General features: G+C 55.9%; 1 protein-coding gene across 1 annotated transcript; it reads right to left on the bottom strand.

The window, feature by feature from the left end:
• Nucleotides 1–3,937: 3,937 nt before the first annotated feature.
• On the bottom strand, nucleotides 3,938–12,475 carry Matn1 (matrilin 1). The gene is made up of 8 exons (XM_087215428.1): nucleotides 12,062–12,475; nucleotides 10,481–10,827; nucleotides 8,029–8,251; nucleotides 7,457–7,582; nucleotides 6,617–7,033; nucleotides 5,926–6,078; nucleotides 5,016–5,096; nucleotides 3,938–4,403 (listed from the first exon to the last, which is right to left on the bottom strand). Exons 1-8 carry the CDS (start codon nucleotides 12,147–12,149, stop codon nucleotides 4,354–4,356), a joined length of 1,485 nt encoding a protein of 494 aa, XP_087071554.1. The 5' UTR covers nucleotides 12,150–12,475; the 3' UTR covers nucleotides 3,938–4,353.
• Nucleotides 12,476–22,574: the final 10,099 nt, after the last annotated feature.

The raw sequence follows: 22,574 nt of genomic DNA, 5'->3' as shown, positions 1-22,574 counted from the left end.
CTCTTTTCAGCCCCCACCCTCCCCCTCACACACCTCCAGATCCAGATGTCCCCCAAAGGACTGGGCAACCTCTAGGGCCCCTCCAGCCTCTCCTTGCAAATTTGCCTGTGCTCTCTCCTCCAGGCGGCCCAGCAGGACGGGTCACAGGCACACCCAGCCCTGGGCTCCCTGGCAGCCCTCGGTGCTGAGGAGGGTGACTGCCCCTGTTTACAGTTGAGGAAGCTGGGGTCAGAGGTGAAGGAGTTTGCCCAGGGGACCCTGGGGGATTCACTCTCAAGGCTGAGGGCTCCTGGCCTCTCTCCAGCACCCCTTCCCCATGGGGCATCTCCTGCAAACTCGGAGCCCCACAGCCACTCTCTGCCAGCCCAGCAGTGGCTCCTGGCCCCTTATGTTCTTGGTTTATTTCAAAAAAGCAGGACTGAGTGCTTGGGATCCTTCTGAAGGCACTCTGTTCCCCTTCAGAGATTTTTCCTCTTTTCTGGAGCAACAGAGGAGAACTGAGGCCCACGGGAGGCAAGGTGACAGGTCCAGGCTCACACAGACACAGCATAAGTAGAACAAAGCCAGAACGTCAGCCCACGAAGACAGGGGCCTCCTCTGTTCTACTGCTGGTGCCCAGAACAGGGCCTGGCATAGGTGCGCTACATGCATGTGCTGCTTGACTGACTGACTGATGCAGAACGCTGCTATCCTGGAAGCTCATGTGCACACAACACCCTCCTCCCGAGCCCTGGCACCCTCAGTGATACCCAGAGCAGAGACAAGGTCATCCCAGTCTCTACCTCCTGGACAGACTGGAGGTTCAGTGCCCATCAACAAGAGCCTGGTGGGCCGAGACCCCTGTTGAGGAGTATAAGACTTGTAAACACCATGGTTTACACTCTGAGGTGAACTCTGCAGGTAGCAGGTCCCCCAGGTGGCACAGCTACTTCAGACCAGGCATCTCAAAGAAGCTTCAGGGTACTAAGTGTGGCTATGCCCCCGAGGCCAGGAAGCCACCCCACCTGGCCAGAAGCAGAGTAGAAAGGGCTGCCTTTCCCCACACGCTTGGCAGGCCAGGAGGTAGCACTTGTGTCCCCTCCCCTAGCTAGAGACTTGCCAAGCCACTGGGTAGCAGAGTTTACAGGGGCTGGGGCCTAGGACAGACTCACCACCTCCCAGAACTGAAGGATGAGAACTAGGACTCCAAGGCCACCACACAGATGCAAGAAGATGGAGGTGAAGGAGGACAGCTGAGCCAGAACTCTCATGCTGTGTGGAGTGGAAAGCTCCTGGACCAAGTGTGACTGCTGACAAGGCCTCGAGGGTTCCTGGGGCAATGCTTTGGGTATAGGCTGGAGTAGCATCCAAAAGCCTGTGGTTCAAGGTTCATCCTCAGAGTAGTGCTACAGGGAGATGGTAGGACCTTTAGGAGGCAGGGCCTAGGGGGAGGTCCTTGGGTCACTGAGGCTGTAGCCTTGAAAGGGATTCTAGACCCCAGTTTCTTTCTCTCTCTCCGTCTCTCTCCCTCTCCCTCTCCCTACCTATCTATGTCTATAGCTCTCATCTCCTCCATCTCCCTGTCCCCCACCTCCAGTTTGAGACTAGACCATCTGCTCCCACACCTGCCTTCACCAGAGACCAAACCAACAGGGACACCCTGTCCTGGACTTAGATCTCCAAAGAGGTGGGATAAATAAGGCTTGTCTCTTTAAAAAGTCAGGTGTTGCCAAGTATGGTAGCATATGCCTCTCAGCACTCGAGAGGCTGAGATGAGAGGATCTCTGTGAGTTCAAAGCCAACCTGGAGTACATACTAAGGTCAAGGCCAGCTTGAACTACATAGCAAGACCCCGTCTCAAAAAAACAAAAACAAAAAAAAAGAAAGAAAGAAAAAGTCAGGTGTTTTGTTGTAGTGACACAAAGCTACTACATAAAGTGTCTCTGGTCAAAGAATACAGACAACTCCACCAAGGAGACCAATGAATGACCTAATTCTTTGTCACTCTCCTCCTATGGAGAACTGACATTATCTCCTGGTCCTTGAATTTGGGCTGGCCTGCAATGGCTTTGACCAATCAAATGCGGTGGAAGCAAATATGCCAATTTGGGGCCTCCATCCTAGGAAGCTTTTGGAAGCCCTGAGTTCCCACATGAGAAGTGCATTTCCCCTGCTACAGAGCCCATGTGGAGAAGGTAAGGCCCTGAGGCTACATGCAGAAATAGAAAACCCCAGTCTTCCAGTCGTCTCTACCAAGCCGCCAGACAGATGTGACCCAGGTGACTACAGCACCAGCCAAGCCCACCAGCAACAGAAGAGCCACCAGCTGAGCCCCATCGACCACTGAATGTCAATAAAAGATGGCTGTTCTGAGCCACTAAGTGTGGGGACTGTGTATTACACTACAACAGCTAAATGAAACATCTTAGGACTGGAAAGCCATCAACAGCCCAGCAAATGCTGTTTTTCTCTCTCCAGAGGGGGCCTTCCACCTTTGCCTTTTAGGGTGCCTGGAAAAAGATGGAGACCTTCCCAGTTCCTGTACCACCAGTCAGGTAACTAAGGTTCCCAGGTCCATGTTCCAAGAGAAGGATGCTGATTGGTCCAACTTGGGTCAGGTGTCCACCTACTGGCCAATCAGCGGAGGCCAAGAACCATAGTTACACAGCACTGACTTTGCTGCTCTCTGCCTCTGCGGATGGAGAGGGGAGGGGAGAGTCTCAGAAGAAAGGAAGCATGGTCTGAGCAGTGACCACCTGGATACTGTGACAAGGAGCCTCCTAAGACAGCAGAAATGCCCCTAACCCAGGACCTGGCACAGTGAGAGGGCTTGGTGAGCACTGTGCAAGGTGGTGGTGGAGTCCCAGGCCTGCAGTGGCTGTGTCAAGGGGACGTGCTCCTGCTGTTGGATTGATGTGGCTCTGGAGTGCTGTTACTATTGTTTTTCTGCCTCCTTAAACTGCCTCCAAGGAAGAGCTTTTGGAAAGGTCTGAGCTTCTTGTAAAAACCTTTTACACGCTCTCGAGTGTGAATCCAGTAGTAACACTAAAAACGCTCCATTAAACAAGAATGAGTTCAGAAAATCACAAAAGCTCCCTCTCTGAGAGGCAAAGGATGGAGATGCATAAGTGTACTGCTCCCAAGGAAGGCAGCAGGGGAAGGTGGCAGGCAGACCCCAGGTGGGGTGGGGCAGGGAAGCTGGGCTCCCGGCCTCTCCCTGTGCAGTCCCTGCGGTGGCGGGGCTGCTCTGCCCTGTCTTTGGGCTGAAGCCTGCAATGCACCAGCAAACAGGGGGCTCCATGGGGTGTGATAGGAGGGCAGGGACCCCGGCCAGCCCAGACTCGGGGCCCTCTCCATCATCTTGCTTACACCCACACTCACATCCCCTCTCCCTGTGGGCTCCCCGACTCCAGAGGAGGTGCAGAGCCTGGATACCACCCAGGCACATTCTCCTCCCCAGCTGGGTGAGGGCGGCATGAGCCTCTTGTCCCACTGTGTGTTCCTAAGGGCAAGGCCTCTCTCTCTCCGCCCCAACCTCCTCTCTGCCTGCTCTCTGCCTGGGTGTGCTCTGCAAGCATTTGACGCCTGACTGAATAAGTAAATGTGTGAATGGAGGAGTCTGATCTGGTGCCTTTGCCTTTCAGTCCCTGATTCAAGGCCTGCCTCTCCCAGTGACCTGCTGCTGGGCAGTCACTCATCAGACACTCAGCCTCCCCATTTGTAAAACAAGGATGGTGCAGGTGTGTTCTGGGTGCACTTATTGGGAGGACGAGGTGCAAACACACAAAGGAGTTTGTAGTTGAAAAGGCAGGACAGACTTGATCTGGTTTGGGTGTGGACACTGTCACCACCATCGGCACCTCTGTTACCATCCCTCTGATGACCATCACTCCGTCACCTCCTCAATCCATTCTCCTGCCCCCGCCCCCGATAACCACACTGCCTCTAGCCCCATTCAGTGCTTAAATTAAATCACATTTAATTGGTCTTCATCAGGGAACAGAGAAATCAGAAAAGAGATTCACAGTACTCCAAGTCAAGAAAGAGTCAACTAAAAAAAATGGAATATATTAAGCTTCTGGTTAGACAAAAATGCAAACAATCTCTCTCCCAGTCATCCCTATGTTCTCACTGCTGCACACGCATTCCTGCTCACAGACACACACACCCCCAACGCACCACACACTCCTGACGACACACGCAGACACGCCCTCCTGCTCCAGCCACAGAATGGCAGAGGCTGGGGAGTCCCGGGGTGGCTCCAGCACCAGACCCCTCTGTAGCCCCCAGCTAAAATGACAAAGCTAGACTAAACTGGGGCTCCAGGGACACATGTGGAACTCTGAGCCACACTTGAGGTGGAGACAGGCAGCCTTAGATGATTCTGTTCTCCAGGATGGCCAGCCGCTTACTCACAGCTTCAAGTGAGGCTGAGTTAAGGAGAGGCATCCCACTTCCTGTTCCCTCCCAGCCCCTCTTCCACAGCTTTCTCCCACCCCTACCCACCTGTCTTCCCCACTGTCGAAACTCATCCCTTCACCCTGCTCAAAATGCTGCTTTCCAAAGCCACAACTGGTTATCATGAGCCCTGGGTACCCACTGAGCCCTGGGGTGCCAATATGCCCAGTGGCTGGCTTAGCCCTGCGGGTCCCCACCTAGTCCTGGCTGAACCTACGAGGTGTTCAGGGCCCAGGACGTCTCTAAATGGGGCTGATGATTGTCACACTGAGCCTGAGAAATTCGAAGTCCACAGGGCACATTTCCTGAGCATGTCCAGGATTCTGTGTGCATCGTCTCTAGAGTTTGGTCCTGCCTCAGTTTCTCTGTGCACCCTCTGAGAATTTCTTCATTGACACTGCACCAAGGGTGATGCCCACCTATCTGGCAGAACCCAGGCCTCCTTTATCAGGTCCCAGGCGAGGAGGATCCTGCCCTGACCCGACCCCTCTGGGGCCAGGCCTCCCTCCCGATGCCCCACAGTGCCCAAGCCCCCTTGCTCCTCCTGCACTCCCACCCTGGCCTCTGGAAAAGGATATGTTTCCTGGTCAGGGCCTCCAGCAGCCCCTCCACTTTGGCCTGGAATTTCACAATGGACTCGCAGGCACATGGGTCTTCCTCTGCAGTAGACAGGAAGTGGGGAAAGAGCAGGAAGTTGTTGAGTGGCTGCCGGGGTGGGCAAAAGAGTCACTGCCCAGGGCCAGCACTAGGAAGACCTAGGGGATGAGGGGCTACGATATCTGGGAAGGCAGAGGACAGAAATAGGACAGCTGAAAGACGGCATTCCTGGGAATGACAGAGGGGCGACCCTGGATGTCTTCCTGGATCCTGGGAGCCCAGATAAGGAACTACAGTACCAGCTCCTGTGCTGAGCACCTACTAAGTGCTGGGCACTGCTCAGGGCCTCTGTGTCACCTCAGTGACTCCTCACACCACCCCTCCGGGTTTAGTCCCATTTCACACGTGAGGAATCCAAGACTGAAACAACTAGCTGTGGCCTTCAGTGCGGGAGCCAGGATGCAAACCCAGGCATGCTGGCTGTGGAGCCCAGGGGCTTTCCACCTGGACCAGCTGGCCAGGGCACCACAGAGGACAGGGGACATGGCGGGTTCCATCCTGGCTCCCCAGATACTAACAGTTGTGCTGCTCCCACCCTGGGCTCCCTTGGTTTTCCTGTCTATAAAATGGGGGCCGTGATCTTCCTTCCGAGCAAGAGAGGTGATGTCGTATTTGGAGAGGACTGAGAACAGTGCCATCCGTGAGAAGCGCACTTCATGTATGCCTCCTAGGAGCAGAAGTTGTCCCATCCAGCCCACCTCCTGGTGCTGCCAGCATTTGCAGTCAATCCGCCCCTGCCCTCCCCACCCACCCCCAGTTCGGGGATGGCTGCAACCCACACTCACACTGAAGCCCTGCCTGCCCTCCCATGGGTGCCCCAGCCTCACTCACCCACACAGATTTTCTTCTGCAACTTCATGCCAATCTGGTTGATGGTCTTGAAGTCAGCCGTGTAGAAGTAGTGCTCTGCCACGGGCTCTGAGGCGATTTCCCTCAGCTCGTCCTCTACGGCGTTGCCCACACCCACAGCAAACATCTTAAAGCCTGCCAGAGTAAGGAGACAGGAAGACTGCTGCCCGGACAGCTGAGCCTCCCAGGGACTGCCTGGCAGCCAACACCAGACACCTCCTGGTGGCAGCTGCTGGAATTACAGGCTCAATGCCTGGAACAAGACGAAGGAGAAAACCATTTACTGAGGTTCTACTATGTGTCAGACCCTGTAATGGGAGCCCCATTTAATCCTCACAGCTACTCATCTAGTGGTTCTTATTTTCCTCATTTAATATGTGATAAAACTGTCTGTCAGGCCTGTCCCTGAGTGAGGTTGCCCTCCAACAGCTGGGGTGTTCTTACGACAAATGTTCAGATGGAAAAGTTTCAAATCTCACTTACAGAAGGACCCTCAAGACAAGCCATTCACTCTTGTGCAGCCTCCACTCTATCATCAGTATAAGAGATCTGGCCAACAAGTCCCTTTCCATTTAAAGTTAGCTGGGTTTAGGGCACTAATCCGAAGGCACCCGGGTAAACAGTGCGCGGCCCTTGCTGTCAGTGTGTCCGGGTGCAGGCAGGCAGCACCTACCGAGATCCTTGGCCTTCCTGGCAGCATCATTGATGTAGTCCTGGCTCCGGCCGTCCGTGAAGACAATGCCCACCTTCTGGGCACCGGGCCTGGCACCGCTGGTCACCGTGAAGGAGTTGTCGATGAGATACTTGAGGGCAGCCCCAGTCATGGTTCCCTTCTCCATGTAGGACATGTTCCGCACAGCTGCCTTGATGTCCTTCTTTGTGTGGAAGCGGCCCAGCGGGAACTCCTGGCGCACAGAGCTCGAGTACTGCACCAGCCCCACCTGGGCCAGCCTGTCTGACACGTCCAGCGTGTCCACGATCTGGCTGATGAATTTCTTCACCAGCTCGAAGTTCTCTGGCCGCACGCTCTTGGATCCATCGATGAGGAAAACCAGGTCAGTGGCTGAGCTGCCACTGCTGCCCCTGCAGACTGTGGAGGGCACAGAGGCACAGAGATGAGCTTAGGACTCAGTCATCGATCCCGGGCGTGGCTGGGCACCTGCCACACACACTCTCTGGGCTAGGGACCACCTGCTTTTGTACTCGGAGCCCCTCCCTAAAGTCAGCACTACCAGCCCCACCTTACAGCACTGGAACAGCTGACAAATCACACTGCCCAGGGACAGTGGCTCCGAGATTTGAGCTCAAGACTGTGTGACTCTTTCTCCACCCTAAATCTGCCAGCCAGTGTGATCCAGAGAGGGACACAAGTCAGGACACCACACTGTGTACTTTGAAGACTGGGCCTGAAGCCAAGTGCCGAGAGGCTTGGAAAAGCTCCCTGCAGGGAAGCCCGGCCCCACCGCCTCCCCTCCTAACCTCCCCAGGCCTCACCCCTGTCCAGCCCACTGACCATTGCAGGTCTTGCCGTCGCTATTCAGGGTGAAGCCCTCGTGGCAGGCACAGGTGTAGGAGCCTGGCGAGCTGAGGCACACCTGCTCACAGTCGTGGTCCCCCGTGGCACACAAGTCTGACACCACTGGGGGACAAGGAGGAGGCTCAGATCTCACAGGGAGAAGTCTCTGGATATCTCCCTCCCTGATCATGGAGACCAGGGCTCTTCACCCACTCGGGGGAACTGAGACCCCACACACACCAGATGAAGTCTCAACCCAGGGCAGGAACCACTGCATCAGGAGCAAGCTCCCTGAAGAAGGTGACAATGCCAGTGATCAAAAGGGTAAAGGCCGCAGGAAAAGGCCCCTGACTCTGTTCTGTTCACTGCTGCACCCCACAATGCACACAGCATATAGAACTGCATCGGTAAGAAGGTGTTAATCACTATGCATGGAGCATTACACCCTGCCTTACCTCTTTCACCCTCACGGTAAGGTCCTGCCCTCAGACGCACTGCACAAGTGGGAGGATCCCACCCTGGCCCCGCCCACCTCGGTCCCGCCCCGAGGCTGGCCCCGCCCCACGCACCGCAGAAGGCCTCCTGGAACTTCTTGGACAGCTTCTCGATGACGCTGTAGCTCTCCACGTAGTCCACGTGCTCGTCCTGCGGCTCGCTGGCTATCTGCCGCAGCGTGGCCTTGTCCACGCGGCCCACTCCAATGGCGAACAGCTCGATGCCGCTGGCCCGAGCCCGCACAGATACTTCCCTCACACTGTCCTGGGGCCTCCCGTCGGTCACCACGATGACCACCTGTGACACACGGGGCCCTGTGAGGACCAGCCCTCCCCTCCCTGCGTGGGTCCAGCGGGAAGCCCACGGGCCTTGACGGAAGAGAAGGAGAAGCCAGAGCTGCCAGCCCAGGGCCACTCCGGGTTTGATCCCAGTGAGGAGACTGGCTTGGGTGGTCTCATCCGACTAAGGCCTGGACACCTCTTCCCAGCCTGAGGTCACGGAAAAGTCACGCCTCCCCATCAAACTGAGGCCTCTCCGGCGATCTGCCTGCTCACTGACGTAGGTACTGCTTTCCCTGGGACTAGGGAGTGCTAGGACCCCGAGCTGCCGAGAGCCACGCCCAGCCGGACCGAGCCCCTCAGCTCTGCACGCAGCTCTGCGCCCAAGGCTCAGCGTGGACAGAATGGCCAAGCTGCGAGGCCCAGTTCCTCCGCTGCGGCCAAGCAAGGGCGCCAACGCCATGCATTCTGCAATGTGACCACCAGATGGGAGCCGAGGATAACAAATGGGGCACTGCCTCCAGGCTGGTGTCCATTTCTGTGCCCCGGGAGGAAGTGCCAATCCCACAAGGAACCAACCCAAGGAGGGAAGATGCCGCCCCTTTATTCCTCCACTCCCAGAGAGGGGAAGAATCTGTCTGCGCTGCGGGCGCGCGCACACACACACACACACACACACACACTCCTCTGGCCTGGCCAGGGTCCACCATACTCTGCCCAGCTGGAGCTGGCCCCCTGCTCCTCTGCTGCTGACTCCTGGGCCCTGCCCTTGGGTCCTGGCCTGAGCCCTGTCCTGGTGCTCTGTGGTAGAGTGGTTATGACAGGCTGGGGGAGAAACGCACCTCCACCTTCCAGAGCTTCAGTTTCTCCATCTGTACAAAGGGTGTGTGCAAAGGGTGTGTGGTTTGTCAAGTGCGACGGCTCATTGTACCAGTGCCATTACCCTGGGCTCCCGGGGAGGGATTACCGGCAGGCTCCTCCCTGCTGAGCACCGGGGCTCCTGGCACCACCTAGCTGTGACTGCTCCATGCCAGAGGCTGGCTGTCTCTTCGAGCTGCACTCCAGCTTTGAGAGTGTCCCTCCACCTCGGATCTGTGTGCAGGGGCATCCGGGCTGAGCACCTCCTCTCTGCGTTCCCTGCCGGGGAGTGCCCTCCTCCCTCACCCGCCTTAGGCCATTGGTGAGCCCTGGAAATGTGTGGCTGGCTGCAGGGGTCACTGCCATCACCTTCACAGTCAACACAACCTCCGGGCCATGACCGCCGGGCTCAGCCACAGCACCTGGTGTGGGATCCAAGTGGCCCCACGACGGGAGACTGGCAGGTTGGCTGCTGTGCCCTTTCCTTGGTGGGCTGAGATGGCTGGGGTTGTGTCTGCGCTGTTAGAGCGCTTCTACCACTGAGTAGTTGGGCAAGTTGCTTCAGTGCCCTGTGCCTCAGTTTCCCCATCAGTGAAACAGGGACACCCCCTCCGAGCAGGACTGTCACTGGTCTGTATGCTAGAGATGGTGTACAGAGAAGGGTAAAAGGGAGCACCCCACCCCTTTCATGGGGCCCTGGGCAGGTAAGGGGGACTCCTGCAATGGGGAGGTGCTGGAAGCTGTGGGAAGGCTCGGAGCTGGCCTCAAAGGCCCTGTGCTGAGCCCTGAAACAGTGCCCGCATGGGTGCAAAACCAGAGGACTCCTGGAGCCTCCGCTACTGGGCAGCAAGGGGCTTGTGCTGTGCTTTCCTGAGCCCAGTGCTCAGGGGATGAAGTTAACCTGGACTGATACACCAAGGGCCTGCTGGGTGTCACACCTACTCTGAGCCCACGGTGCAGTGCCCGTGGCCCTCAGATCAGCACTCTGACCAGGTGTTTCATAGATGGGGAAACCGAGGCCCGGTGGGATGCAGTAAGGCACTCAGTGGCAGTGTGGGGGAGTGGCCTGAACCCAGATGGCGGAGGGCAGGGTGTCCACCCTCCCCATCACATAAGCACCTGCCTGCCCTACTCTACCTCCAAGGACTTGGACCAACCACGGGGCCAAGGTCAGCAGAAAGGAGATGTCTGCAAGCTCACCCAGTGGGGCTCCAGGGCTCCGAGGACAAGGCAGGTCTCAACCCAGATGTGCCACCCCTGGCTGGGGACTTTTGCCTGCTGACCTCCCGCTGGGCCCTCAGTTTCCCTGGCTCTGGAGTGGCCTCAGCACAGAGATGTGAGCATAAAGTGAAACGCAGCTAGGGCCCCTTCTCAGGGCCGGCACACACACCTTGCTGATGTCAGGGGACCTGGTGCGACCGCCCTCGGTGTCACTGAAGGCCCTGGTGATGGCGAACTGTAGGGCCAGGCCAGTCATGGTGCCTGTGGACAGCGGCTGGATGCGGCCCACGGCCTGCAGCAATGCAGCCTTGGAGCCGTGGGCACGCAGTGGGAACTCCTGCTTCACGGAGCTGGCATAGTTGACCAACCCCACCCGGGTGGCGTTGGGCCCCACGTCCAGCGACTCGATGACCTGAGACAGGAACATCTTCACCTTCTCAAACTCCATGGGCTGCACGCTGCGCGAGCTGTCAACAACAAACACCAGGTCCGTGGGCCGTGTCCGACAGAGGTGCCCTGGGAGGGGGAGGGGAAGAAGACAAAGAGTGGGCCTGAGGTCCGAGGGCACAGCTGCTGAGTCCTCAGAGAGCAGACTGGGCCTCAGCGGCCAGCTGGGTCCATGGTCAGTGTGTAAGCACCACCAGGGGCTTGCAAAGGCCACAGCTTGGCTTGTGGGAAGACAGTGTCCAGGGCAGCCTTGGGCACCTGGCTTCCCTCCTGAGCCTCAGTTTGCTCTTCTGTACAGTGGGCTGACCACCCCTCCCTGACAGGATCCTCTGAGGATGAGCAGGAGGGCACAGAGGTGGCCAGCCCATGAGGGTGGGGACGGCCTTCAAAACACACTTTTCATGTTTCCGCCCAGCCCTGCTGCTGGAGAGCAGGACACCTGTCCTCCAGGCTGGGCAGGTGGCTGGGGGGAGTGGTGGGCACAGCCTTGGGGGCCCCTGTGGTGCCCATCAACATGGGCATCAGATGAATCGGCAGAGTGGAGGCCATTCCCCCCAGCTTCGTGGACCCAGCAAGCTCGAGTCTCCCAGGCAGAGCCAGAAGCAGGAATTCCTGGTGGCTACCTTGACAGCCTGGCCAGGTTCACCCCAAGTCACCCCCATGGCCCACTGTCGCTGCAGACTCAGGGAGGCTGCAACATGCACTGGGAGGAGCATGGAGGTGCAGGGAAGGGCTGACGGGTGGGGCAACTCTTGTCCCCCAGATCCACGCTCATCAAAGACCAAGGACAGCCAGGTGTAGTGCTGCACACCCAGAATCCCAGCACTCTAGAGGCTGAGGCAGGAGGACCGGAAGTTCAGCCCAGCCTGGGCAACTTAGCGAGACCTTGTCTCAAAATAAAAATTGTAAACAGGGCTGCAGTGCAAAGGCTGTGGGTTCAATCCCCAGCATCAAAAAAAAAAAAAAGTGGGGGTGAGGACGCTGGGCCTATAACTCAGTGGTACGGTGCCTGCCTACGATGCACAAGGCCCTGGACTCTAGCCCCAGTACCACAAAAGAAAGAAGAAGAAGGGTGCCGAGAGCTCAGCCTGGGCCTGCAGCACCTGCAGCTCTGAAGTCTGAGTCCTGCCGCGCCTGGTCCCTGGGCAGCCTCCCCTGACCCTTGTCAGCGCTTCTATCTCTGTGGCTCCCGCTGCCCCTCCTGCTCCCTGCCCCGATCCTGGATCCCAGGAAGCATCTGCCCACTTCAAGCTGTCATCCGGGGCCTCTCACCCAGTGTCCCCATGTCACACAGCCTCCTCACCTCCGGACTGGGGCACAAGGCTGAGGCTGCATGGGGCCTGGAGCAGCAGCAGAGCACAGAACCCGAGGCCAGCCGAGAGGGCCTTCATGGTGCAGGCAGCGCAGGCAGTGGCTGGCGGGGTGCGGGAGCCAGTGGTCCCCGTCTTATCAACCTTGCTGGCCAGGGGTGGGGCCGGGCTGAATGGAGGTGTGTGTGCCTGGGGAGGGAGGGAGTGCCCGCCCTGCGCAGCCCTCGAGAGGCCCCTCCAACCACAAGGGCTCCTTTGCCTGCAGAAGTAACCAAGCCGCAGCTGGAATTCAGGAAATCTCGGGGCGGGGGGGGGCTGAGCCCGTGCAGACTTGGAGCTGCCACCCAGCAACACTTGAGGGCAGTGGCCCGCCCCCGCCTGCCCTGCACCTTCACCCCACACCCGTCCTTCCCCACCCGCAAGTCTAACCCCAAATCCTCATTCACATGCCTCCCCTTCTGTTGCCTGGCTATCCCTGCCTCTCCTCCCCAGTTCCCCCCTGACTCTCCTCCAAGGCCACTGGGCCATGGCACGTGTGGGGCCACCTGCCCAGAACTCACTTTCCTTCTGCTGCCTCTGCCTAGCACTAGCCTTCAGGGTCCTGACTGTAGCCAACACGGACTTGGGCCCTTAATGTGCACAAGTGGCGGGGAAGGTGGTAAAGAGCAGCTGTAGGCCCCAGATCTCCTGGGATCACTAACACCACCTGTGTGACCACAGGTGAGTTACTTCCCCTCTCTGGGCCCAGGGGGTCACCTGGAAATGAGGGGGGACACCTGCACCTGCCTTCTCAGGTGACCTGGGAGCCACGTTGTCATTCCCTGCATTCACGGGAGAGGAGCTGAAGAACAGAGACCTGGTAGACCTGCCTGACGTCACACGGCTAATAAGTGTCACTGCAGGGGAAGGACCCAGGCCTGGCTCAGCCCCACTGCTGGCTCCTCCATCCCCACCTCTCTCCCCAGGCCCCTGGCTGTACCCCTCCGCCTGGCCCAGGAGCTGGAAACCTCTGCTGCATTCATTTCTTCTTCTGGCATGGAGAAAGGCGAAGTCAATGGTTGGATGCAGTGTCGTGGCCCCCAAAGACTCATGTGTTGACATTTGACCCCCTCTGTGAGGAAGTAGCTGAACCTGACTGTGGTGTTCACACGTGGGGACTCCAGGAGATGATGAGGATTAGGTAAGGTCATGGGGAGCCCTGATTGGGTGCTGGTGGCTTCATAAGAAGGAGAGAGTGATGGCACTCACCTGCAATCCCAGGGCTCGGGAGGCTGAGGCAGGAGAATCAACTAGGCTTCACAGTGAGTTCAAAACCAGCCTGAACTACACAGTGAGATCCTGTTTAAAAAATCCAAAAGCAAATAAAATGTGCTTGTCGATGCCCGTAATCCCAGCACTGTGGGGAGCTAAGGAAGGAAGATCACAAACTTTAGCCCAGCCAGAGCAACTTAGTGAGACCCTGTCTTAACACAGAAAACAAAAAAGGGCTTGAGATGTAGCTCAGTGTGAAGGCACTCAGTTCAATCCCCAGTATTGCTGAAAAGAAAGAAAGAAAAGCAAACCCAGCCAGTTGTTCTCAGAGTTTTCAGCAATAAGGATGACAATCCTTTGCACATGGCAAAGTCACTCACCCTGTCTCCTTTGTTCTCCCAACAAACCTGTTAGGTCAGCAGAGCCAATGGCATGTAATAGCCCATTTGTCAGATGGGAAAACTGAGACCCAGACACAGGCGCTGACTAGGCTGAAGCTGTCCACCCAGGTTAGGAGCGGGCAAGCATGGAAGTGCAGGCCCCCTTCCCCTGGGTGCCGTGTTTAGTGAAAAGACAGTGTGGGGCCTTTCCTCGGGCTCCCCTTTTTAATCTTCATTTGCCCCTGTTCATGGCTCCCCCAAATCTGAAAGCTTCAGGGCTGATGGCTCCTCTTCCCTCCACATCTCGGAGACCTAATTCTCTTCTCAGGAGACGCCATGGGGTCTCCAGGACTGGGGTGCACACTTTCCCCGGGTTGGGTTGTAAATGTGTCCCCTCCTTCCCCAGGGGTCTTTCCTGTCTCCATCACCACTGTGTCCCTGGGAATCTGCAGAGCAAATAGAGATGAATTAAAAGAAGGAACTGGTGACAAGTGGGTCCTAGTCTCCTGTCACCCACCGGAGGTCACTCGGGGGCCAGCACTGGCAATCCTAGCCTGGCTGAAGGCGGACGAGAGAAACACGAGGGGGGTCTCGGCCAGTGTCCCCTCCCTGAGGACAAGATACAAAGCCCTGTTGGCTGCGAGGCGGCCGGGCCCATGAAGCTGCGCTTTCAGCCCTTGTGAATGGCAGGTCTGTGGACGGAGCCGCAGGCACACAAGCCCCTTCTCTCTCCAGGCTGCAGGGTGGCTTTTGGACCAGGCCTGGCTTCCAGGGAGAACGCCGCTGTCACATTCCGCAGCGAGGCCACAATGGGGCTGGAAGTTCCCCATATACACTGGGGAGAGAAAATAAATATATCTTTTAAAATGTGAGACATTTTTCCCTAGGACTCAAAATCGGGAACAGTGTGTCCAGTATTAGCCAGAGGGAAACGTGCGCACGGGGAGGGGCCGCTTCAGGGTCCCTAGGGTGACCCTGGGGGCTCCTGCCCTGTGTACCACTTGGCTTTCCAGAAGCCTAGAGCCTTAAGTGTCAGTGCAAGCGGCAGCATTCCAGACAGCCTGTGGGCCCGGGCAGGGGCTCCTGGGGAGCACACAGGACCCCCGCTCCAGTGCTCCCAGCCTCGTTCTTCTACAGAGCAGACCTGGCCATCTGGCCCTGCTGAGATGGGAGTCTAAGCCTCTTCCATGGTGAACTATTTCCTTGGTCTCTTGCCATTCTTGGCATGGCCTGGCTGTATCCGTGTAACCCTGTACTAGTATGATTTATTAAATTAAAGATAAAGATCTTCGGTTAACTCTGGGAAAACTCACTTTTTAAAAATTTCTCCTCCTCCTAATTAGTAATAACCATGAAATGGCCTGTTTGAGGTGCAGTTCATATGTTTATTCCAGTGCACATTCAAACTAATTAAATTTAACTTCTCCATAGAGCAGAAAAACCCCTTCTGCATCTGCCAGCAGCATGTACACCCAATGTGGAGGGGTCCTGAGACTCAGAAAGGACTTTGCAGTTGGACAGCTGGGTTGATCCCGGCCTCTGTCACCTGCCAGCAACAGGGACCCCCAAGTCCCTCCCTCCCTTTTCTGCTCTTCTGCTTCAAGTCTGTAAAGTCAGGTCCCTGAGTTAACGTCATAGGCAGCTTGTGGGAAGAAATGCAGTGAACACTGTGCAGATATTTATTGTTCTTCCCAGGGCTTCTTGCATCAGTCAGCAGAGGAGATGCAGCAGAAACAAACATACCCCGAGTCCCAGTGGCTTTGCTGGGGCTTCATGTCTCTCCCATGATGAAATGTAGCAGCCAGCAAGAGCCTCTCCGTACAACTTCTCCTGAACTATCTCTACCTAGTTGTCCCATGTCCTCATGTCCGGCCATGTGGTTAAGAGAGAGAGCTCCTAGCTCTCAGGCAAGGACCACACATCGTATGGCTTCTGGTTGCCCAGGGGTGGATGTGGGTACTTAGCAAGCCTCTGTCATCCTCCCTGTGGACTCTGTATCCATATCAGAATTCAGACTTGGCCTGGCACAGTGGAATAGATCTATAGTCCCAGCTGCTTAGGAGGCAGAGGTATGAGGATGGCTTGAGCCCAGGAGTTCGAGGCCAGCCTGGGCAACATTACAAGACCTGTCCCCCCAAAACTCAGACTTAGCTGGGCATTTAAAGCCTTTCCCAGTATTCTGGCCACTTTCCCAGGCCATTGCTGGTCTCCCTGTGCCTCTTTTCTTCCCTGCCTCTCTCCATCAACCCCCCTCTCTTTCCTGCTATAAGATAAGTCACTCCCCTCAGTCTCTGCTAGTATCTTTTTTCCCTTAATTAGAGCTGGTTCCCTATGTGACCTTATGCATTGAGTGGCTCTTACCCTGTGAGACCAGGAGCCTCCGAGGTGTATGCCCTACTGTTCACCGCTCATTGTCAGTTTGGGCCCCAAAATGGTGCCACGTTTTACCTGGGAGAATGTGGAACTCAGACTCTCAGTCTCTGAGGGACCTCACAGACCATTCAGACCAGTATATCCAAACCAGGCCAGGCAGCCCACTCACTCAGAGAAGCGGTAAACACAGGTGCTACCTACTCCAGTGCCTTCTGGGGCCAGTGAGCCAGCCACGCCCTGGGGCTGTGGTGAGCAGGAAGAGGCAGTGAGCACTGGGAGGGAGGTGTGGGTTTGGCCCTGGGATTCTCAGCTCACCATGGCTGCCCACCCCGTGGCCCTGCAGCCCACCTCTGAGTGCACTGCGCCTGCACCAGGAGGTTCCCATGGACACATAGCGACTAGGCTGCTGTGGACTGAACGTCCTCAGGGAGACCCTGAACCGGGGCTAGGAGCTGAGGACGAATATCCAGCCTCTTGCCTCCATCCCAGGACACTCCCAGGTGTGGTCTCCCGGGTCCTAAGGGGGGGGGGGGGGTGAGCCTCTGTCATGCACAGAGGTGACTGCTTATAAATGCACCATCTACGTGAGTTCATCCCTCCCTGCCTCCCTCTCTCCACTCACTGTGTTTCCCAGAATTGCCTACACCCACATCCTTGCTGAGGCTGCTCAGAAAAGGTTGCTGCACTTCCAGAGTCTACCACAAGACTGTGTTTGGGGCCTCTGGGGAAGGAGATAGAACAGGGCCCTGCTGATGAAGCCCCGGGCCAGCTGGGACCTGCAGGCTCTGGGCAGAATCCTTACCTAGACGCGTTTGCAAGTTCTCCTCTTTTTATGCTGCCTCTTGTTCCCTCAGACTGTTGCTAAAGTCTGGCTAAGGTTTTACAGAAGACAGATACAAACTCCCAGACAACTCAGCATTTCTAAGCCCTCCAGGTGGCTCTGCTGTAACTGACTCCCTGCTCCCCAGCCCCACATGGAGCCCCAGGGCTCTGGGAGTCTGGGAAGGGGTGGCCAGCTGGGTGGAGGAGCCACCTCTGCTCCGAGCTCACCACCCCTGCTTAGCTCCGTCCAGCTCGGAGCTCAGCTGGGCCCAGTGTGCCAGGACCTGATGATCATGGTCCCACCCCACCACATCAGCTTTTCCTTAACGAGAAATACCTCACTCCCTACTACTGTCTTTCAGGACCCTTGGCCAGCAGCCCCTCTGCACCCTGGTACCTGCTCCCAGTATCATTTCAACTGCTCTCTTTTCCTCTTAAAGATATGAGCTCTGTGGGCTGGGGATTTAGTTCAGTGGCACCACACCCGCCTGGCAAGCTCAAGGTCCTAAATTCGATTCTGGTACCAAAAAAATTAGAGGTATCTCCATTCTGATTTCCACAGTGGTTGCACCAATCTGCACTCCCACCAGCAGTGGAAAAGGGTTCCTTTCTCCCCACACCCCCGCCAGCATTTGTTACTGGTTGATTTCTTGATAGCAGCCATTCTTTCTGGGGTGAGGTGGAATCTCAGTGTTGTTTTCATCTGCATCTCTTGAATGACCAGTGATGTTGAACATTTTTTCATATAATTATTTGCTGCTTTTACTTCTTTGTCTGAGAAATGTCTGTTCATTTCAGATGCCCATTTTTGAATTGGGTCTTTTAATTTGAGGGGTCTGATTTTTTTCAGTTCTGGTCCCATTTGACCCAGCTATTCCCCTGCTGGGTATCTTCCCCAAAGAATTAAAAGAATCATACCACAGTGATATATGTGCACCCATGTTTATAGCAGCACAGTTTGTAATAGCTAAAGCTTGGAAACAGCCCAAGTGCCCATCAACTGGAGACTGGATAAAGAAGATGTGGGTTTTTTTATAAAATGGAGTACTACTCAGCCATAAAGAATGAGAAACTAGAGTCATTTATAGCTAAATGGATGCATATTGATGACATACTCTTAAGTGAAATAAACAGGACACACGTGTAAATACCGAATAGCTTCTCTAGTGTGAGAAACTGAAAGTGTAAATAAGGGTGAAAATGATTAAAATGAATAATTGATAATTTGAAATAGGAAGAAAAGGTCCAAAGGGGTAAGGGTGGTGGGAGGGGAAGGGGAAAGGGAAGAAGGGAAAGGAAAAATTATGAGAAAAGAAAAAAATGGAAACGAAGTCTATGTAAATAGGGAAGGGGGTGGTTAGAGTGAAGGGCACACAGGTAATGGAGAAAAAATAAGAACTAAGATACATCATGTACAGGAACAAGCACTCAATGATAAATGTAAACATACTGCATACCTAAAATGTACCAATAAAACAATTTAAGGAAAAAATATTAGAGCTCCGAATTTAATGTAATCCTCCAGCTAAAAGATAGATCTTTTCTCCCCCCATCTCCAAATCCCTGCTGCTTTCCCCTTCACCTCAGAACAGAGCTCCAGGCCGCATAAAGAGAGAGGATTTGGCCAGCTCCCCTCTTCCCCTGCTTCCTCTTTCGTGTCAGACCCCTTGGTCTGTGCTGCTCAAGACATGAGACATTCACATTGGTCTTGCTGCCACTAGATGTTTAGTGAGGGAAAAAAGAAGACCTCTTCCCCATGGGGAAAGGTAGGGCATCCACGTTCTGCTACTTTGTAAGAAATGACCACTGACTCAGCATCTCAAAACAGCACCAGATGCATCACCTCAGTCTCCCTGCGCCAGAAGTCGGGGCGAAGCGAAGGCAGACACTGCTTCGTGTCCCACAAAGCTGGGGCCAAGATTCCTTTCTGGGGCTTGGGTCTTCTTTCAGGTTGCCCGGTGGCTGGCAGAACGCAGGTTCTGGAGGTTGTAGGATGAGTCTCCCTCCCTGCTGTTCTCTTGTTGGGGGCCACTCAAGGGACCAAGGCTTCTTATGAGATGATCCCTTCAATCCCCTCTCATGCTTTGATCCCCCCTTCAGGAAGAGCCCCAACCCTTTGCAGGGGTCACCTGATTTGGTCAGGCCCACCCAGGCTAATTTCTCTCTTAAAGTCACCTGTGCTACACCCTGTGACCTACTCACAGGAGTCCTGTCCCTTCTCCCACACCCACAGGGAGGAAATTACACAAGGACACCGGTCACTGAGGGTCACCTGGAACTCTTCCTGCCTCAGGGGTACATATAGGTGCAGATCGGGCGGTGGAAGGGCAGGACACCGACAGGGAACACAGCGTGTTTGTTTTGGTTTGGGGAAGGCTGCTTCCATGTGGGAAGGCCTGGGTACTTGGTGGTCACTCCCACAGCTCATGCCCCTGGCCCTTGGGAAGGAGCACCCCAGACCCTTCTCCGTGATGCCATCTCAGCAATGCAGAAGAAGCCTCTGTGGGCTTGGGGACTGCAGGCCACTGTGGATTTTTTTCTTGTTGTTTCCAGGGATTGAACCCCGATGCCTGCTAGGCACACACTCTTATCACTGAGAAATGCTATAAGGTCAAAGCAACTCGGCTGCACCCACAGATAAGGTTGCAAGGATGTGGTCCTGTCCAGGTCCAGGCTGAACACAGCCGTGGTGTCCAGGTCACAAGTTACTACAGGTGAGACCACGTCCCCTGGGACACAGGTCAGGCTGTGTCCCTGCCTGGAGCATCCCACCCCCACCCCAGCACACAGGAAGAGGAAGCTGCAGCAAATACCTTCTGGTCATCTGCTTCACTGGGGTGACAGCAATCTGGCTCTTTTTCCAGCTGTGGCTCCCCAGCTGACACTGTGAACCCAGGCAGGTCTCTCTTGGTGGCTAATTAGGGTGGCTCCCTCCTGGGTCCTAAGAGAGAGTCTGGAATGTGAGCACTAGACCCAGGGAGCCCAGCCAACCAGCGGTGGACAGGAGCCTGTGGCCACAGACACCCACAGGGACCGCTTCTTCCATCCTCAGCCAAGGCTCTGCTGTCCCCAAGGAGCCCAGGTCAGCCAGAGGGAAGGTCAACCCACTTCCTTTAGTTGGTTTTTCTTGACACTTAAAATGATTCCACTGCAATTTAGAGACATTGCTGGACTTGAGCCTGGTTTCCCCGGAAGTCAACTCACCCCAATCACAGCGCAACACTCCCCACCGCAGAGTGGACTCCCATACACCACCTCAGCATCCGTCCACCCACCGTGTGGACCACAGCCTCTGGGGTGTGAAGTGTCGCACATAGGTAGCTCGAGGCACCTTGCAGTGCTATGTGGGTCTCAGGTCCTATACGTGGCCGGGCAAGCCGAAGCCCAAAGCTAAACCAGCACAGGTCAGCATCGCGTCCTGTCAGTGGGTTCACAATTCTGTGATCCTGGGTGACCCCACATCCCACCCACACATCCACCTCCTGCCCCCTCATTCTGCTGAACTCAGAGCCCTCTGATCATGTATCCCCCGAGATAGCGCAAACCCAGCACCACAAACTCCCATACCTTGTCTTCCACCCATCTTGTGTGCTCAGCTCCCAAATGCTCTTCCGCCTGGGCACCCACCTCCACCATGGCTTCCTTCTCATTTCTGTGTCCAGATGCCTGGCCATGGCCACTGCCGACTTCATACCCCAGGGTGGTTCACCAGGACCATTGCCCTTCAGCCTCTGCCTGGGCCACAGTGGACGCCATCCTCCAGCAGGAGGTGTACAGGGCCCCATGAGCAGTCGCTTCCTCCAGCCCCCACACAGTGGCGAAGCCCAACCTCTGATTACCTTCTGGGAGCATACTGAGGTCTGAAATCATGCTGCCCTTCTGCCCACCATCCCCCCCAGGCCTCAGAGCTTGCGGGGCCATGTCCACACCCCTAAGGCTGGTGGCCAAGACCCTGCAGGATCTGCACCCAGCTCTCTGCTGCTCTCTTCCCTAAATGCACCCTCAGCTCCAGGTCCCTGGACTTAACACCAGATGCCTTTACCTGAGCATTTAGCAAGCGCTATTCAAGGTTTGTAGAAGCCATTGCTGGGTGGGTTGTTCTGAATTCCCTTGCAAAATACTCCTGTTTCCCAAACTCTCTTGCAGCTAGTGCTGCTGGCCACTGTGTCCAACCCTGACAGATGAGAGGTAAAGAAAGGGGCTAAGGAGTGAAAGGGTAGTTTCTGGGAAGGCTTTTGTCTTCCTGCCTTGAGAACTGATGTGTTGGCAGGAGTAGCAGCAGCTATCTTAAGAGCATGAGGGAAAGATGGGGAGCAATTAAGAGATCCAGCCCTAACATTCTTAAGCTGATGAAATTACACCAGTAACTGCCTATATCTAGATTTCTTACAATATATGAAAAATATACCCCAAATTGTCCAAGCCACGGAGGTGTGGGTTTCTGCTGTGTCACACTCCCGACTGAACATACCTTCCATTCTAAGTGTCTGTGTTTAACTCATTTGCTTCTCAAGAATCTTGTGGAGGTCCTTGTTACCGCATTTTATAGATGACCAAACTGAGGCTCAGAGCATGGCCTATTGTTGGGTGGAGTTTGGACCCAGGACTCCAGGGTCCCTCTTTAAACCATGGAGCCCCATTCTGTCCACTCCAAGCCCCCATTCCTATGCAGAGGGTGTCCTCTCCCTCTACCTGGCTAACTAAGCCCTGTTCCCACTCAGGAGTCACCAGGAAGCCTGCCTTCACCCAGCTCCCTCCCGTCCCAGCACCCTCATGGATGCTGTGATTGCTCTTGTCTCTCTCGCTGTGCCTGTGAGAGCGAGGACAGGCAGAGCCTCAGTCATCTCTGCTCTGGCTCGTGGGGAGGAGGCGGAAGTCCTCACTGCTGACAGCAGCCAGTGCAGTGTGAAAGCCCAGCTGGAACGAGGGGGTCCCCCCACAGGTGTTGGTGATGCGAGCCAGCCAGGAGCCTGCATCCAGAATCAAGGGACCTGCAGCTTTTGGGGCCCCTTCTGGTCAGGGTCCTGGAGCTCCCTGGCCAGTTCCAGTGTCCTGTCACATCCAGAGGCTCCCTGTTGCCCCTGAGAGCCAGAGACAGGCCTCAGAGTGTGGGAGTGTGACTTTGGGCAACCACCTTCCCTTCCCCAGGCCTCAGGACCGGCCATAGCACAACACTTGCCATATGAAGCCACTGGAGACTTGGGGAGGTGACACTCTGAAGGGCCAGTGGCTCACCAGGGCCATCTCTTCCTGTCACAGCCCTCAGTTCTCATCCTCAGCAGCCTGCGCTCATTTCACAGTTCCCTTCCCTCTGGGCACCGCCTATTCCACAAACCCGCTCTGAAGCCCGGCAACTTCTGAGCATCTAGCTCCACTGGGCCTCTCCTGGGGCTCCTGTCAATGGTCCCTGTGTGCACCTCAAGACAGCCGTGACCAGCCTGCCAGGATGCCTGGCAATCGCTGCACTGGGCTTGGCCGGCCACACGTACTTCCCCAAACCTAGCTATTTCCTGTCCCTCGACCACCACATCCCAGCTGCCTGGCCACTGGGCACAATCCTGCCACACAGCTCAGACTGGTGGGGCAACTGTCTGGGGAAGGACAGGACAGTACATCGGCCAGCTCAGGGTCGCCTGGTCCTCAGGACACACAGCCGTGGACCTTGCTCCCTCTTCCTATA

Source organism: Heterocephalus glaber, unplaced genomic scaffold (genome assembly GCF_053883595.1).
Source record: "Heterocephalus glaber isolate CG9 unplaced genomic scaffold, H.glaber_assembly_v1.0 deba00001452, whole genome shotgun sequence".
NCBI lineage: Eukaryota > Metazoa > Chordata > Mammalia > Rodentia > Bathyergidae > Heterocephalus > Heterocephalus glaber.
Note: the sequence above shows the minus strand (reverse complement) of the source record. Positions and strands in the feature narration are given on the sequence as shown.